The 18,539-nt window shown below is 49.4% G+C and overlaps 1 protein-coding gene across 1 annotated transcript in view; it reads left to right on the top strand.

Moving 5' to 3' along the window:
* The window catches only part of ANKRD11 (ankyrin repeat domain containing 11), a gene marked incomplete in the record, with an annotated part of 181,987 nt that overhangs the window by 88,139 nt on the left and 75,309 nt on the right, over window positions 1-18,539 (top strand). The window contains 1 exon segment of the mRNA XM_077451033.1: window positions 12,338-12,482. Within this exon segment, the coding sequence (XP_077307159.1) occupies window positions 12,396-12,482 (87 nt within the window).

Raw genomic sequence — 18,539 nt, forward strand, 5'->3', positions numbered from 1 at the left:
TATAAGACCTACAAGGAGACTTGTGAGTGGATTGGGGTCTGTGATCGGGATTTGGACAGTCGCTACGACTGATATTTTCTCTGACCCTCAGGTGACATCTTTGTCATTTACACCTCATTAGCGCTTTGTGTTTGTCATCTGGAGATCTGCCTGTACTGTACACAGGCTCTGCAGAGTGGCGGCTCGTTCAAGGTCATGCAGAACGATCGCTGGAATACAGCCAGACCCTCCTGCTGGAATGTCACAGCAAATTGAAGACTGCATGCATGATACGCAGCGCAACCCCAAATCCTCGCCCGTCATTCCTGACCAACCTTCTTCCCGTGTGACTGGAAGCTCTTCTGTTGTCACTTGAAGGCCAAGTTCACCTAAATTTCAGGGCAGTTGTGTACTGGGGGGGGGGGGGGGAGTCGTGTACTGAGGGGGAGGGGCGCAGTCGTGTACTGAGGGGGGAGGGGCGCAGTCGTGTACTGGAGGGGGGGGCGCAGTCGTGTACTGAGGGGGGAGGGGCGCAGTCGTGTACTGAGGGGGGGGGGGGGCGCAGTCGTGTACTGGAGGGGGGGGGCGCAGTCGTGTACTGGAGGGGGGGGGGGGCGCAGACGTGTACTGGAGGGGGGGGGCAGTCGTGTACTGGAGGGGGGGGGCGCAGTCGTGTACTGGAGGGGGGGGGGGCGCAGTCGTGTGCTTTTGCAACTTAGTTTAAACCACCATGAAGACGGCGCGGGAAGTCTGTAGAATTCATGGAAAGATGTTTTATTTTTGCAGTAAAAGTACATGAACCTCTTGGCAACCAGCCGCTGCAGTTATATCGCAGCAGGTTGGCTCAACTGCGCAAATCACCGTAGGTGAACATCGGGCACATACACGGCGATCTGTGGGAGTGCACGGATGCTGATTGGCCAGTGGGAGAAGCCAGTCAGCGGGTCCTCCAGACTTTCCACCGGCTGCCAGCGATTGTTTCCCCCCTCAGTGGATCTGCCAAAGTAAACTCAGCAGATCTCCGTTCTGTCAGGGGATTCGTGAGATCCTGTGTTTCTGCTATGCAGGTAGACGGGTCTGTGTGTCCCAGGCAGCCCATCCCCCATACAGATGGTAAACGCATTAAACCCTTTTATCACCCCTGATAAACATTTCCCAGCCAGTGCCATTTAGTACAGTGACAGTGCATATTTTTAGCACTGATCACTACTGTAATGTTACTGGTTCCCAAAAAAGGTCAAATGTCAGGCATCCAATCTATCCGCTGCAATGTTGCAGTCCCGCTAAAAATCGCAGATCACCGCCATTACTGGTAGAAAAAAAAAAAGTAAATGTCATAAATCTCTTCTTCTAATAGTTTGGTTTGCGCAAAAGTTCTCATCTACAATCAATATACACTTATTGGGGTTTTTTTCCCCAAAAATATGTAGAATACAAATTGGCCTAAACTTTTTGAAAAAATTTAAGTTTAAAAAAAAAAATATCTAATTTTATAGCGGACTTATTTTTTTTATTTTTTGTCAATTGTTGCTTTTTATATTGTTTTTAGCATAAAAACAGAATCGCACCAAAAGAGAGAAGGCTGGGAAAAAAAATGAGGACATTAATTTTGGGTACGACGTTGCACGACCGCTCAATTGTCAAAGTGATGCAGTGCCTGATTGTAAAAAATGGCCTGATAATTTTTTTGGGGGGGGCGGGGTGTAAATCTTTTCGGGGCTTGAAGCGGTTAATGCTATATTTGTACATGGGGGAGCTGGAATTTGGGGGGGGGGGGGGAGTGAACTTGACCTTTAACCACATCCTGCCTGTCCTATAGCAGAATGGGGGTGGGGCAGTTATCCTTACTGGGGGTCATATGACGTTCAGTAGGAGAAGATGCACGCAGAGTGATGATTGGTGGGGATGTCGGCTCTCTACCATGTGACCAGTCAGTGGTAACCAGGAAGTGCCGGTAATTGGCCTTCCTCAGTTTGCGCTGACGAGTAGAGAGCCAATCGGAGGCTCTTCTGATGGAGGTCTGCGCTAATGGTGCAGTGCAGCCCCTCATCAGAGGTGCCAATCGGTTACCCACTACAGATGCCTCTTCAGTGCCCGCTTGTCAGTGCCGCCTCTTCAGTGCCCGCTTGTCAGTGCCGCCTCTTCAGTGCCCGCTTGTCAGTGCCGCCTCTTCAGTGCCCGCTTGTCAGTGCCGCCTCTTCAGTGCCCGCTTGTCAGTGCCGCCTCTTCAGTGCCCGCTTGTCAGTGCCGCCTCTTCAGTGCCCGCTTGTCAGTGCCGCCTCTTCAGTGCCCGCTTGTCAGTGCCGCCTCTTCAGTGCCCGCTTGTCAGTGCCGCCTCTTCAGTGCCCGCTTGTCAGTGCCGCCTCTTCAGTGCCCGCTTGTCAGTGCCGCCTCTTCAGTGCCCGCTTGTCAGTGCCGCCTCTTCAGTGCCCGCTTGTCAGTGCCGCCTCTTCAGTGCCCGCTTGTCAGTGAAGGCGAAAACTTGCTTTACCAAAAAAGTGGAAAAAGCCTAAAGAAAACAAATGCAGCCGCATCTGATTGCTAAGCTGGCAATGACCTTTTTGGGTCCAATACGTCTGTAATGGGAGGGATTCTTCACACGTCACCATCAGTCGGAGGATTGAGAGAAATAACTGAATACGATGTGGAAGATTTTTACATGTTGATACTTTAATAACTGGAGATATTTGTAGCCTTGTCATTGCCTTGGTATTTCATCACCTCTGCGGTTTTTATTTTTTTAATCGCAGATTTTTTTGGGAGAAAATCGCTCAGCTCTACCCTCACCTTGTCTGTTGCGTTCCTTGGCCTTCATGATGCTGTTTGTAAAATACATTTTATGTTTTTGGTTGTAACATGACAAAATGTTGAACATTTTTAAGGTACTTTAAGGCACTGCACATCGCCCCCCTGTACGTCACCCCCCCCCCCCCCCCGTACATCGTTGCCCCCCCTGTACGTCGGGTCCCCCCCCAAGAAAAGTGGAATAACTCTTTAAATCTGTTTGGGACATGAATTCAGATGTACAGAAATTCTTTTTTATAAAATCTCATGTCTGCGATTGAGCGTGGCTGGGTGGTTGTCTGTGTGCTGTAATTAGAACGCTGTAAATGATTGTAATTATAAATATATTGTCTGTGGCGGGTTGTCGTGTTCCGTGGTCTTTGCACAGGAAAATTGGATCAGAAGAGCGCAGCGTGACTTGGTAACACGGAAATTACAGTATATGAAGCCGCCTCCAATCCTGTGCCCTGATTGGGTAATGACGTTTAATGGTGATCCGTTATCTTCTCTCTCCTTGTACAATTTCCATACTAAAAACTGCAGGACGGCGCCGCCTGCTGAGAATTTCAGGTTTAGTTGGGCTGCGTTCAAACGATCGCCGCGATTCCACCCGTCTGCAAAACGGGTGATGAGCAGTGTGGGTTTGGTTAAATTCACTAGTAAAAAGGCTTGACCTAAATCATTTATTTTTAAAGAGCAACTGTCACCTCTGACCCGCTGTTGGCTTCCCCCCGCCCCCTTTCTGACCCGCTGTTGGCTTCCCCTCGCCCCCTTTCTGACCCGCTGTTGGCTTCCCCTCGCCCCCTTTCTGACCCGCTGTTGGCTTCCCCCCGCCCCCTTTCTGACCCGCTGTTGGCTTCCCCTCCGCCCCCTTTCTGACCCGCTGTTGGCTTCCCCCCGCCCCCTTTCTGACCCGCTGTTGGCTTCCCCCCGCCCCCTTTCTGACCCGCTGTTGGCTTCCCCCCCGCCCCCTTTCTGACCCGCTGTTGGCTTCCCTGCCGCGGCCCCCTTTCTGACCCGCTGTTTGCTTCCCCCCGCGGCCCCCTTTCTGACCCGCTGTTTGCTTCCCCCCGCGGCCCCCTTTCTGACCCGCTGTTGGCTTCCCCCCGCGGCCCCCTTTCTGACCCGCTGTTGGCTTCCCCCCGCTGCCCCCTTTCTGACCCGCTGTTGGCTTCCCCCCGCGGCCCCCTTTCTGACCCGCGGTTGGCTTCCCCCCGCGGCCCCCTTTCGGACCCGCTGTTGGCTTCCCCCCGCCGCCCCCTTTCTGACCCGCTGTTGGCTTCCCCCCGCCACCCCCTTTCTGACCCGCTGTTGGCTTCCCCCCGCCGCCCCCTTTCTGACCCGCTGTTGGCTTCCCCCCGCCGCCCCCTTTCTGACCTGTTGTTGGCTTCCCCCCGCCGCCCCCTTTCTGACCCGCTGTTGGCTTCCCCCCGCCGCCCCCTTTCTGACCCGCTGTTGGCTTCCCCCCGCCGCCCCCTTTGTGACCCGCTGTTGGCTTCCCCCCGCCGCCCCCTTTCTGACCCGCTGTTGGCTTCCCCCCACCGCCCCCTTTGTGACCCGCTGTTGGCTTCCCCCCGCCGCCCCCTTTCTGACCTGCTGTTGGCTTCCCCCCGCCGCCCCCTTTCTGACCCGCTGTTGGCTTCCCCCCGCCCCCTTTATGACTCGCTGTTGGCTTCCCCCCCCCTGTCCCCTTTTTGACTCGCTGTTGGCTTCCCCCCCGTCCCCTTTTTGACTCGCTGTTGGCTTCCACCCCGCCCCCTTTTTGACCCGCTGTTGGCTTCCCGCCCCCTTTTTGACCCGCTGTTGGCTTCCCCCCAGTCCCATTCACTTTAATGATGACGCAACAAGGGGAGGGACGTGGCGGTAGCAGGTGATTGGATGCCCGCTAACGGACGCTGCCATGGTGGATCTGAAATGACAGGCGCTCTTTAAATGTAAGGACATATTCTTACTGGTAATTAGAAACTTTAATATTTGCAAACAAAATGAAGGTTTCCTATTAAAGAGGAAGTAAACCCATCAGGATTTACTTCCTTTGATTCCCTGCAAAGGTAAAGCATAATGGACTACTATGCATCGCATCACATCACATCACATAGTAGTCTATTATGTGTCCCTTACCTGACACAGGAGCCAGCGAAGTCACCGATGTCCCCTGTAGTTCCGAGCGTCCATCTTCTTGGTGGGTCTCGCTGCTCCGGCGCTGTGATTCACCGCGATCTGCGGCTTGCCCAGTGCGCCTGCACGCCGCTGTCTACGGTGCATGCGTCTTCAGGTAAATATCTCCTAAACCGTGTAGGTTTAGGAGATATTTCTTGGACCTACAGGTAGGCCTTAATCTAGGCTTACCTGTAGGTCAAAGTGGTTTGTAAGAGTTTACAACCACTTTAAGAATAATAAGCTGTCAGGTTAGTAAAACGGCGATATGAGAACCGATTCAATCATACAGTTTGTAGTGTACATAGCCTTGTAAAACCATGGGATAAAGGAATATTCCTGAACTGTGTTTTAGCTCATCGTTACTGTGACATTGTGTGAATGCGGTGCATGTTATCTCAGCCTGCAGAGCTTGGATTCATTAAATGAGTTTACCAAAAATTTAACTTTTGCAGAATATACAGTTTCATGCTACATAACTAAGCTCCATTTCATGCTGAATTAACTAAATAATCGTATCTTAAATAGTTTTCTATCTTTACGTAGATTTTTACTCAAAGAGCAATATAATTAAAAAAAAATTGATAGTCAAAAAAATAGATTTTAAATAAAAAAAATAAAAAAGTTTAAAAAAGAAAATCAGTATGCGATGCCATTACTTCTAAAGGCTGGGTGGGTTCACACTTGTGCGATCTGACACTGTATGTTCGCACCGCATTGCTGTGCAGATCACACATGATATCTGTGTGAAGCAAATTCAGCTGAAATCGCATTGCATTCCCACCAAAACGGTGCAGTACTTTTTTCGGTCTGCACTGGAATCGAATCGAATGTGTGTTCACACCTATTTGATCCGATTTCTGCACCATTTCGCAGTCTGTGGAGGTCCGTGTGAATTGCTGGCGATTCAGGTTGCGATGGGGCAATCCGCACAGGAATCGCACTGGTTCTCTCATCACATGCAGCCCAGCCTCGGGCTGCATTCACACACGGTCAGCAGAATCACAGCCATTTCAAATGGGGGGTGTGCTTGCAGTGCCGTTGTAATGGCACCCCAATCGTGCTGCGATTTCGCGGTGATTGTCATGCAGTAAATCGTGCTGCAACACTTGTCACTCAAAGTAACATGAGCTTTTGTCACCAGCATCGCAGCAAAGGCGCCCCCCCATTTTTCAGCTATTTTAAAATCGCTGTGATTCTGCCGACCATGTGCGACTGCAGCCTTAAGCTGGGGGTCACACTTGTGCGATGCGTGAACCAGCCGTTCACACTGACCTCTCCGGACTACTGCTGTTAAGTTGACCGCTTAAACCCCGGACCATTTGGCTGGCCAAAGACCGGAGCACTTTTTGCGATTCGGCACTGCGTCTCTTTAGCTAACAATTGCGCGGTCGTGCGACGTGGCTCCCAAACAAAATTGATGTCCTTTTTTTTTCCCCCACACAAATGGCGCTTTCTTTTGGTGGTATTTGATCAGCTCCTGAGGTTTTTCATTTTTTGCGTTGTAAACAAAAAGCGATTAATTTTGAAAAAAATGCAAAATTTTTTACTTTTTTTTTTTTTTGCTACAATAAATATCCCCAAAAAATATATAAACGTTATTTTTCCTCAGTTTAGGCCGATACATATTCTTCTACATGTTTTTGGTTAAAAAAAATATTGGTTTGCGCAAAAGTTATAACGTTTACAAAATAGGGGATAGTTTATGGTCTTTTTTTATTTATTTTTTTACTAGTAATGGCGGCGATCTGTTCTATTCTTTTTTTTTTTTTTTTTTTTTTTTTTTTTTTTATCGTGACTGCCACATTATGGCGGACAATTTTGACACATTTTTGGAACCATTGGCATTAATACAGCGATCAGTGCTATTAAAATTGCATTGATTACTGTAAAAATGTCACTGGCATTGTAGGGGTTAATGTGTGTCCTAGTACGTGTTCTAACTGAAGGGGGGAGGGGACTGTGTAGATAAACAAACTAACAGATCGCTTTTCATACTCTGTATGGAAAGACAATCTGTCGGTTCACTCCTCAGAGAACCGGAAACTGTGTGCGTTTATACCCACAGCTCCCGGTTCCCTGTGTCCCGATCGATCGCGTTAGCCCGGAGGGCTCACAGAGCAAGCGGAGGACACGCAAGCCCCCCCCAGTGGCCGTTTGTTACTGACGTAACAATGGCGATTCGTGCGGCTGAGCCCTGTTGCAGTATAACTGCGGTGACTGGTCGGCATGCGGTTAATGGCACACCCCCCCCCCCCCCCCCCCCGGATCGGTTCGCAGTGCAAACTGAAATGTCGGGTCACATAGGTGTGAATGTGCATGCGATTAGATTCCAGTGCAGAACAAAAAAGGTCCTGTGCTGTTTTGGTGTGAATGAGATTTCAGTCTTACTTTGCATCGCACAGATGTTGCATGTGATCTCCAATCGGTGTGAATCGCATGCGACGTTTGTATGAAGGTAATCTGAGACTTTACCTTTGCACAGGAAAGTCCCCAGAAACGATGAGGGATCTCATGTTTTCTTTGGCTCCAGATTGCTCTTCAGGGTCTGGTTAGAAGGTGTACCTGAGTGTTTGTTCCTGACCTTGTTTCCTGGTAACACGGCCGGCCTGTGGAAGCTTTTCTCATGCGTTGTTAGTGTGCGGCTCTTACCTAGGCGAGGGATAATAGCGGTGTCTAGATTAAAGGCAGAGTGAAGATGATAGCAGCATCTCCGGAATACTGATTTCACATTTTATGTTCCATGTATTACCTGCATTATAGAAAGTGTTCTCTGGAGGGGAAAATGTATTTGTGGAAGAAAAAAAATGCACCGACCTTTTTTCATTTCTCTTGTTTTTGTGGACTGAAAATAAACGACATGCAGAGAAGGGCCTGTGGAGACCTATGGGGGTCCATTCACAACGTTGTGCAGAGTAGGGCCTGTGGAGACCTATGGGGTCCATTCACAACGTTGTGGAGACTTATGGGGTCCATTCACAACGTTGTGGAGACTTATGGGGTCCATTCACAACGTTGTGGAGACTTATGGGGTCCATTCACAACGTTGTGGAGACTTATGGGGTCCATTCACAATGTTGTGCTGAGTAGGGCCTGTGGAGACATATAGGGTCCATTCACAACATTGTGCAGAGTAGGGCCTGTGGAGACCTATGGGGTCCATTCACAACATTGTGCAGAGTAGGGCCTGTGGAGACCTATGGGGTCCATTCACAACGTTGTGGAGACTTATGGGGTCCATTCACAATATTGTGCTAAGTAGGGCTTGTGGAGACCTATGGGGCCCAGTCACAACAATTGTGCAGAGTAGGGCCTTTGGAGACCTATGGGGCCCAGTCACAACAATTGTGCAGAGTAGGGCCTTTGGAGACCTATGGGGTCCATTCACAACGTTGTGGAGACTTATGGGGTCCATTCACAACATTGTGCTGAGTAGGGCCTGTGGAGACCTATGGGGTCCATTCACAACATTGTGCTGAGTAGGGCCCGTGGAGACATGGGGTCCATTCACAACATTGTGCTGAGTAGGGCCTGTGGAGACCTATGGGGGTCCATTCACACCAGGTGCAGGGGGATGGCGCTGGGTGGTTATTCTCTTGCAGTCCCACCACAAGGAACCATGCCTGGTCTCTGGTGTGGCCAGTTCATCCCGCTGTGCACCGTACAGGGCAGATCACCGCACTCAGGCTGATAGAACTGTCACATGTCAATGGAAATGTGAACAGTGTGGTGCATTGGCACTGGTCTGGCCAGACTGCACCGCACACCATCCTCTGATTTGCAGTGCAGCAGCTGGTGTGAATAGAGTCTAAGTGAGCAGAGAGATCCTAAATGGGAGAGCCGGATTATCATCAAGTTTTTCCTTGAAACCTTTTCATATGTGAGGTGAACTGTTTTTTCCTACAGTGATGGAGTATGGTGGTGAGGGGTATTGCGAGTTGACTGCCTGCTATGCTTGGTCTGGCTTAGTGATTTCTTTAACCCTGACGGCCCTTTAAGGGGCTTAGAATGCTGGGGGAGGAGCTTATGATCATGTGATTGGCGGTCCCCTGATCGGAAATCTCCCAATCGGGAGCGTTCTGTTGGCTGCCAGTAACTGCTGGGTTCGTGCTCTCTGCACAGCTCCATTGTACACATAAATGCAGCCTTCCTGCGCCAAGGCCATATTTGTGTGCACTCCGTGCCTAGGGTAGGGGTAGGTGTACTCGGCCCTCCAGCTGTGGTGAAACTACAAGTTCCATGAGGCGTTCCAAGACCCTGACGATCACAGGCACGACTCCTAGAGGGAGAGGTGTGACGGGATTTATAGTTTCACCACAGCTGTAGTGCTGAGGTTGGTCTGTCAACTTGTAGATTGGCGACACCCAATTTCTGAGATTCCTGGAGTCATTACTGTGTAAAAAGCAGCTACAAAAAGTGTATCTTCTGACTGTTAATACTCGCCCGCCCCCAGGATCCAGCCATGTGGCCTCCCGAACCCTCCATTCTCTCCCTCTCCTCGGCACTACAAGTGTGGGCATCCAGCTGGGACAGCTTGCGGATTTACGGCCGCTTCCCGACTGCGCATGCGCAAAGCGTTCCGCGCTTTCTGAATGGCCCAGTGGCGGGAGGGGGACTGAACTTCCAAATGAGTGTGCCATGGCGAGATCTCTTGGCAGTGAGGACGGGTACCTTTCAAAAACAAGTACCCGTTTCTCCTCCCCCCCCCGGTGCCAAATGTGGAAGGTTTGTTCAGCCATTGTTCAGATAGTTGGATAAACAGTTTTTGCCTTAAAGTGTTTTTTTTTGGTTGGAATGATCCAATTCTGTGTATAGATGGTGCGGCCATACAGCAGCTAAACATTCATTTTCATCACCGGTCACTTATTGACTGCTGCGAGGAATTACACTGGCGGTGTGCCTGGGGTTTTTTTCCCTCCGACGTGACCGAACAATGTTTCTGGCGTTTGATAGGAAGGGGATTTTTTTTTATTACGGGAAGACTGCAGAATTCATGTAATGACTTTGAAGAGCGCTGTCACTGGTCTCCAGCCAAGATGCGACTCTGCGTCCTTTAATATGTCAATGTTTTGTCACTGGCTATCAGAAAACCATCGAAATGAAGCCAGGGCCCAAACGTCCGTCTGATGGATGCGTTAAAAGTGTAGCAGGCTTTTTTTTTTCTTTTTTTCTTTTTTCTTTCTTTCTCTTCCTTCTTTCTCTTCCTTCTTTCTCTTCCTTCTTTCTCTTCCTTCTTTCTCTTCCTTCTTTCTCTTCCTTCTTTCTCTTCCTTCTTTCTCTTCCTTCTTTCTCTTCCTCCTTTCTCTTCCTTCTTTCTCTTTCTCTTCCTTCTTTCTCTTCCTTCTTTCTCTTCTTTCTCTTCCTTCTTTCTCTTCTTTCTCTTCCTTCTTTCTCTTCCTCTTTCTTTTCTTTCTATTTCTTTTCTTTCTCTTTTTCTTTTCTTTCTCTTTTTCTTTTCTTTCTTTCTTTCTTTCTTTTTTTTTTTTTGTACCTTACTGAATTGAAGCTCCGTGTTAAAATCTCATACGGTTTCCTCTGGTGTCAGTTCATTTGTGCTAGATGCGGCAAATCATAGAAGTCTCTATATACACTGATTAGCCATAACTTTATTAACACCCACATAGTATTGAGTAGGTCTCCCTTCTGCCACCAAATCAACCCTTGCCTTCCCCGTCAACCTACATGGCCTTGCCTTCCCCGTCACCCCTTGCAACCTACATGGCCTTGCCTTCCCCGTCACCCCTTGCAACCTACATGGCCTTGCCTTCCCCGTCACCCCTTGCAACCTACATGGCCTTGCCTTCCCCGTCACCCCTTGCAACCTACATGGCCTTGCCTTCCCCGTCACCCCCTGCAACCTACATGGCCTTGCCTTCCCCGTCACCCCCTGCAACCTACATGGCCTTGCCTTCCCCGTCACCCCCTGCAACCTACATGGCCTTGCCTTCCCCGTCACCCCCTGCAACCTACATGGCCTTGCCTTCCCCGTCACCCCCTGCAACCTACATGGCCTTGCCTTCCCCGTCACCCCTTGCAACCTACATGGCCTTGCCTTCCCAGTCACCCCCTGCAACCTACATGGCCTTGCCTTCCCCGTCACCCCCTGCAACCTACATGGCCTTGCCTTCCCCGTCACCCCTTGCAACCTACATGGCCTTGCCTTCCCAGTCACCCCCTGCAACCTACATGGCCTTGCCTTCCCCGTCACCCCCTGCAACCTACATGGCCTTGCCTTCCCCGTCACCCCCTGCAACCTACATGGCCTTGCCTTCCCTGTCACCCCCTGCAACCTACATGGCCTTGCCCTCCCCGTCACCCCCTGCAACCTACATGGCCTTGACTTTTGCAGGGTTTGATTTCTGTAGCTGGCTCTTTGCCAGGCAGGACTGGTTTTCATTCCTTCAGCCATTTTTTCATTATTTGTGCTTTCCTAGTGCCATATTTTTAAAGGTCTAGTTAAAAAAAAAAAAAAAAAAAAAAAGCTAGATCCGGACTTGGCGCAACAAAAAGTATCAGATACTGGAAAGAAGACCGCTGCACACCAACCCAGCCCAAAAAGTGTCCCAATAAGCTGGCTTCAGCCTGACTACAGTTTCACCCCGCCGGTAGGTCTTAATCATGGCAGTCATGACCTCCATGATTTAGCCCCATGGGTAGGGCGAAAGGCCTGGCTGCTGTCAGGCTAAGGCTGTCTTATTTCACCTGTCAAGTTGGTGTGCAGCAGTTTCTCCCTTTTCAGTATATGCTAGAGAGCTGATTGGACGGGCTCCGTAGCCGCCTGCGCCCTTGCGTAGAAGTCACCAGAGGTGAAGGACAATTGTCTGGAGCAGCACCCTAAGTTTCTTAGGGTTACAAAGTATCGGAGTGGTGTTAGGAATATTCTTTTGTGATCAGTCAAGCTCCAGGTGTATTGAGAAGCAGATCATTTCTGATGTGGCACACAAGAGGATGAAGCTTACAGGGCAAAAATCCAGTAAGACTCAAACAAAGGAATGTATATCCCCCTTCTAATACCTACAATAATACAGTCTCTACGCTTCTATTGGAAACATAGATGGTGTGCCTGGTACACAATGGTACTTTTTGGCTTTTTCCTTTACAATCTTATGCTACTATTTATAGTTAAACCTAATCATCCTACAACTTACTATGGAGTTAATTAAAATAAAACAATACAGCAAGTTAATACAACAACGTGCTCAGAAGTCATTTTAAAAATCAGTCTCAGGGTTATTGTTTTTCTAATAGTCACACAATAAACATTTAAAACTTTTCTAACTTTTCTGACGGCTGAGGAAGCAGCAAATTGTACACCAGAAAAAATCACCTGCTTGTATTCTTACTAGTATGCAATGCGCACAATGGTTTCCTTTTTAACCAATTTAACGACTCAATTTTTTTTCCTTTTTCTTTGCAGACTGTTGATGACGAAGCGATAGGGGAATAAATGAAGGTCAAGTAGGGAAGGCAAAACGATGCCCAAGGGTGGGTGTTCTAAAACACCACAGCCAGAAGAATTCTCTCTAAGCTACGACATGGTGGAGAAACAAACTGGGAAAAAGGTACAGTATGCCGGCCTTATTACTGAACGAAGAGCCTTCTATGTGCAATTCGGAGTCTCTCCAATGACTGGCATTTCCAATATAATCATCTGGCTTTGTCACCATAGTCTGGTCTGGGATTGGCTTTGACTTGGAGGATTTCACTCGGTACATCTGTACAATACTTATTTTGTTTTGTTTTTTCCCCCTTGATTTGTCTTTTTTAAAAGGCTCATATCACAAATATACTTGGTTCTCACAGATGTAGGGAGTTCCTGATCTCTGGTGCAGCTTAGCCAAAGTGGGTGTGGCCTACTGTAGGAGAGCCGGGACTCGGCTGTCGGAGCCTCGGGAGTGTGGAGATGTCTGTACTACCAGAGCTAGAAAAAGACAGATGGTGGTGGGTCAGGGCTGGTCTATCAAAATCCCGAAATAAGACAACAAGAAAAAAAGCCTAGTGCAGGAGGCACAGCGAATACCCCTAGGGATATTAATTCAGATAGACCAGTCAATAGTTAGTGGATGTAAACCCTTACAACCAACTTTGACCTACAGGTGAGCCTAGATTAAGGCTTACCTGTAGGTCCAAGAAATATCTCCTAAACCTATACGGCCACCGCTGTCTACGGCGCACTGGGCAGGCCGCAGATCGCGGTGATATGCCACGAGTGTTGGCACCCGTGCGCATGCGCGGGAGTGATGTCATCGCTGCTCCGGCGTAATCACTGCGTCGGAGCAGCGAGCCCCGGAAGTCACTCCGGGATCCATAGCAGTGGCTGACATGAAGATGGAGGACCGCTTCGGGGACTTTGTTCTCAGATAAGTTATTCATAATGAGCTAGTATGCTATGCATACTAGCTCATTAGGCCTTTGCCTTACAGGGTGTGTGTTTTAAAAAAAAAAATGTTTAGCCTTCCTCTTTAAAAAAAAAAATATATATTTTTTTTATTAATTAAGGAAAAATAACGTATTATGCATATACAGAGTACTTCAGAATGCTGAATTAGAACAGGCTTGGACCATATGTAATGTAGAGAGTATTGCTGACATGTTTCGGACTATCTGTCCTTTTTCTTAGGCAAGACAAGCATCTCATAAATAAAAATCTAAAATATAAATGTAAGAAAGTACAGACAAAAAGGTGCATAGCTCAAGTTTCATCCTTGATAATAAAAGTTACATGTAATAGATACTTACAGGTCTAGCACAAACGCCAGTGGTTAGCAGCAGGGGGTAAAAGGTACTCTAGTAACTTTACAACATTGAGTATGGTGGTGGAATGCACGTGATTGTACGGTATTTAATGGCGGCCAAGCAGGTCACTATGCAGTGGAGTCCGGAAGTGCTGTGACTGCAGGAGCTCAGCTGTCTGGTAATGTAGCAGCCAGAACAACAAAACAAAACGGCAGGAGTGTACAGCATAAAAAGTCTAGCAAAAAGAAAAGTGGTATGGTAGTAAGCAACCAAATGGGTATACCTGAGTAATAAAGTATACAATAGCAAGTATGCTGGAGGGAGAGGTACTACCCTGAAAGCAACATGAAGATCATAACAGTGCTTTGCGTCGTGCAAAACACGGCGTGCTATTCGCCATGTTTGCAGGCCTTAAATCACCCATAAGGGTTAATTGTAGTCAGCTGTGGACAGGCGCCATCGGCAGCCTCCCCAGCTGAGGCCATTTGAGACGGACTGGTGCGCCAATGGCTGCACCAAGTCCATTTGGTGAGCTCCCTGACGGGATGGGGCGGGTTTGTGGGCGGAAACGCGTCATAACATCACCGACGTACGGGGCGCCCGGCTGCCTGCGCTCCAAGATGGAGCGCAAACGGGAAGAGCGCAGGGAAAACCTGCATTAAACGGGCAAACTAACCACAGGCCACGAGCGACAATCGCAAGGGCCTATTGAGTCTCCCGCGCACCGGGCAGGCACAGAGACCGGACGATAGTACAATGTGTATGTAAGAAGAGAAGGGTGTAGGGAAAGGCCCTAAAAAGCCCCTGGTGGTGAACAAAGGGGAGTGCAGACTTGCCATGAGAACAATACATCTATGAAAAAGCAGACAGACATTGAAGATTATGGTGGTGACGTGGTACATGGAACATTGTTGTAGATGAATAACTCATAATATAAAACAATATTGACAGTGAATATAGCTCAAGTATATGACAATACATCAGAAAATTAACAATGATATAGCATACACATAAATGTATAGCATGAAAGTATAACTGGAAAAATGTACTACCAGAGCTACGTAAAACGGTCAAATGTAAATTAGAGATCCGATAGATGATCAAGTTCACAAGGGGGACCTGCACCTCGTCGGAATTGGTATTACTAAACCCACAACAGTAAAATCACACTATATATACAGTAAAGCATGCTTGTTATACTCGCTGTGGAACCTAGAAGGTTAATCCTCCACTTTGTGTGATGGGGCTTTTTGATCCTGTCTTCTCTGATCCTCCCTTTCCACTGTCTCAATTATATCTCCTGATATTTACAGAGCTAGGAAGGGGACAAACTACACATGTGCAGCTTGGTGTTTTTTCTTTTGGTAGGTTCCCCCCCCACCCACCTTGGCAGAGTGCATGTGATCATCACAGGGCCAATCGGCACTGTCCAGACAGGGTCAGGGGTCATAAAGCATCATGGGATAGTCGGAGCAGAATAAAAAAATAAACTCTCTTGGAGAGCGGCATCTGGCGAGTGCAGGCTCTCTTGGAGAGCGGCATCTGGCGAGTGCAGGCTCTCTTGGAGAGCGGCATCTGGCGAGCGCAGGCTCTCTTGGAGAGCGCCATCTGGCGAGCGCAGGCTCTCTTGGAGAGCGCCATCTGGCGAGCGCAGGCTCTCTTGGAGAGCGCCATCTGGCGAGCGCAGGCTCTCTTGGAGAGCGCCATCTGGCGAGCGCAGGCTCTCTTGGAGAGCGCCATCTGGCGAGCGCAGGCTCTCTTGGAGAGCGCCATCTGGCGAGCGCAGGCTCTCTTGGAGAGCGCCATCTGGCGAGCGCAGGCTCTCTTGGAGAGCGCCATCTGGCGAGCGCAGGCTCTCTTGGAGAGCGCCATCTGGCGAGCGCAGGCTCTCTTGGAGAGCGCCATCTGGCGAGCGCAGGCTCTCTTGGAGAGCGCCATCTGGCGAGCGCAGGCTCTCTTGGAGAGCGCCATCTGGCGAGCGCAGGCTCTCTTGGAGAGCGCCATCTGGCGAGCGCAGGCTCTCTTGGAGAGCGCCATCTGGCGAGCGCAGGCTCTCTTGGAGAGCGCCATCTGGCGAGCGCAGGCTCTCTTGGAGAGCGCCATCTGGCGAGCGCAGGCTCTCTTGGAGAGCGCCATCTGGCGAGCGCAGGCTCTCTTGGAGAGCGCCATCTGGCGAGCGCAGGCTCTCTTGGAGAGCGCCATCTGGCGAGCGCAGGCTCTCTTGGAGAGCGCCATCTGGCGAGCGCAGGCTCTCTTGGAGAGCGCCATCTGGCGAGCGCAGGCTCTCTTGGAGAGCGCCATCTGGCGAGCGCAGGCTCTCTTGGAGAGCGCCATCTGGCGAGCGCAGGCTCTCTTGGAGAGCGCCATCTGGCGAGCGCAGGCTCTCTTGGAGAGCGCCATCTGGCGAGCGCAGGCTCTCTTGGAGAGCGCCATCTGGCGAGCGCAGGCTCTCCTGGAGAGCGCCATCTGGCGAGCGCAGGCTCTCCTGGAGAGCGCCATCTGGCGAGCGCAGGCTCTCCTGGAGAGCGCCATCTGGCGAGCGCAGGCTCTCTTGGAGAGCGCCATCTGGCGAGCGCAGGCTCTCTTGGGTTTGGTAGCAGTGTAACTTGTACAATATTGTTACATTTTACTTGGTGGCTGAAGTCCTGGAGTTCAGCTTTAAGCAACTAAGAAGCTGTCAAAGGGTTTTGGACTGTGGGTGGCATCAGTTGAGCCAATTTGAGATGATTCGGAGTTCATTGACATGTAAATCTGACCTGCAAGTGACTTCTAAGCTGCATTTGACCCGCTTTAGTGAGGTTTGATGTACTTTAAATAAACTTTGCTAAGAAGTAAAGCACTAGAAGACTTTGCGCAGATGAGGGGCAGCCGTTCAGTATTGTAAATGTGTTCAGTGAACATACATTACCATAGAGACAGATGATCTACATAGCATTACAATATAATCTGATATAAAAGTGTAAATTGGGTTTACTGTATTAAATCTAATGGTGGATATTTTCATGATTGTAGTGGAGATTTAAAACCAAAAAACTTGAATTTTCTCAGCTCAGAAATCCTTGGGCCTCGGGAGATGACTCGTGGCTCAGTCTGCCCCGGTGTTTGCTGTCCTCCCGTGTCACCTGTACATGTGATCGCTCAGGAATAAGCTGCAAATGATGATTTTGGTGGTGGCATTTTTTTTTTGGCAAAGTACATTTTCTAGTCTAAAACCATGTGTTCAGTTTTTTTTTTTTCTGCTGCTTCTGTGAACTACAAAGCAACACCCCTCTATGTAAGAGATAAGTGGACCATCAATACGGTTAAAGTCCCTCTTGGCAGACATTCTCCTTTTTCATTTACAGCAGGCAAAGTTCACCTTTACAGACTATCTGTACAGTGAACTGCTGGACCCCCCTCCCCCAAAAAAACCCTTTTTAAGACCCAATTCACGCTGAGGTTTAGTGCTAGAAACTGTGACTGAAAACCGCCTCCCATTCGTTTGTATGAGTGCTTTTACACTGAGGTGGTGCGCTTGCGGGATGTTAGAAAAACTTCCATCTTTAAGGCGGTTTGGGAGCGGCGTATGTAGCGCTTCCAAATCGCCTTGTCCATTGAAAGGAACAGGCAGCACTTCAGAAGCACCGCAAACACCTTCAGCAGCTAGCAGGGGTTAGAAGTGCCCCTTAAACAGCACAAAAGCGCTGCTAAAAATGAGTGGCGCTCTAGATTGGACGCTTGGGCGGCTGCAGTGTATGAGAGTAGCCAAAGTGCGTTTTTGATTTTCTCTTACTAGGAGAGAGGTGTTTAGAAGAGCCGGTGTTGTCGAATACTGTCCCCCGTCGGATAGTGTCCGCCATGTATTGCGCTTGCGCAGTACGGAGGACAAAGACGCCGAAGGTCTCCGAAGATGAACGGCGCCTGCGCACTTAGTCCGGGTTCAAGCCCCACTCTCCAAGTGGACATAGTCAGAATAAAAAATTGCCGAGCGCAGTGAGGCTGTGCCCAAAGTGCAGCGAGCGAAGAGCGTCCGCGAGGGGCCCTGTTACTAAGTGCTACCGTATGTCCACTTGCATGGTGAGGCTTCAACCTGGACTCAGGACAAAGTACTAGCAAGTGCGCAGGCGCCGTTCATCTTCAGACTTTTGGAGTCTCCTTGTCCTCCTTACTGCACAAGCGCTTCGCAGTATGGGGGAGGGGCAGTTTTTGGCAGACCATCGGGCAAAGGCCTTGTGTGTATGAGGCCTGATGTTGATCAGAGGCAATCTGCATCTTTACTAAGAACTCTTCGGACCGGAGTCTATGGTTTTTGTATATAATTTGTATAAAACGCTAAAAATAGCTCCTGCAAAGCGCCCTATAGGAGCCGGTGCCGTGTCTCCAGTGTGAAAGCCCAAAGGGGTGCGCTGGCAGGACACACAAAAACTCCTAGCAGCATCTTTGGAGCGGTGAAGGAGTGGTGTATACACCGCTCCTGCCCATTGAAATCAATGGGGCAGCATGGCTATCCCGCCAGCATAGCGCTGCTGCAGCGCTTTGTGGTTTTAACCCTTTCTCAGCCACTAGCGGGGGGTGGGATAAAAGCGCCCCACTAGCGGCCAAATAGAGACCCGTGAAATTGACAGTAAAGCTCCACTAAAAATAGCGCAGTTTTACCGCCGGCGCACCCACAGCCCCAGTGTGGAAGGGGCCTTATGGTAATGGCGCATAACTGAAGCCGTACATATTAAATGAGAGATCCTGGATGGCTGCACACCCAACAGATCCACTTTGATAAAAAAAAAGAGAAAATGCCGACAGGTAGAACCCCATATGGTTTTGGGGGGGGGGGCAGTACACCAGTGGGGGGTTTTCTTTCTGATCGGGGTCTCAGAAATCTGAATACATGATAGGAGATGGTGGTC

Source organism: Lithobates pipiens, unplaced genomic scaffold, assembly GCF_037356315.1.
Source record: "Lithobates pipiens isolate NorthernLeopardFrog02 unplaced genomic scaffold, aLitPip1_a1.2 Scaffold_10, whole genome shotgun sequence".
Classification (NCBI taxonomy): Eukaryota; Metazoa; Chordata; class Amphibia; order Anura; family Ranidae; genus Lithobates; species Lithobates pipiens.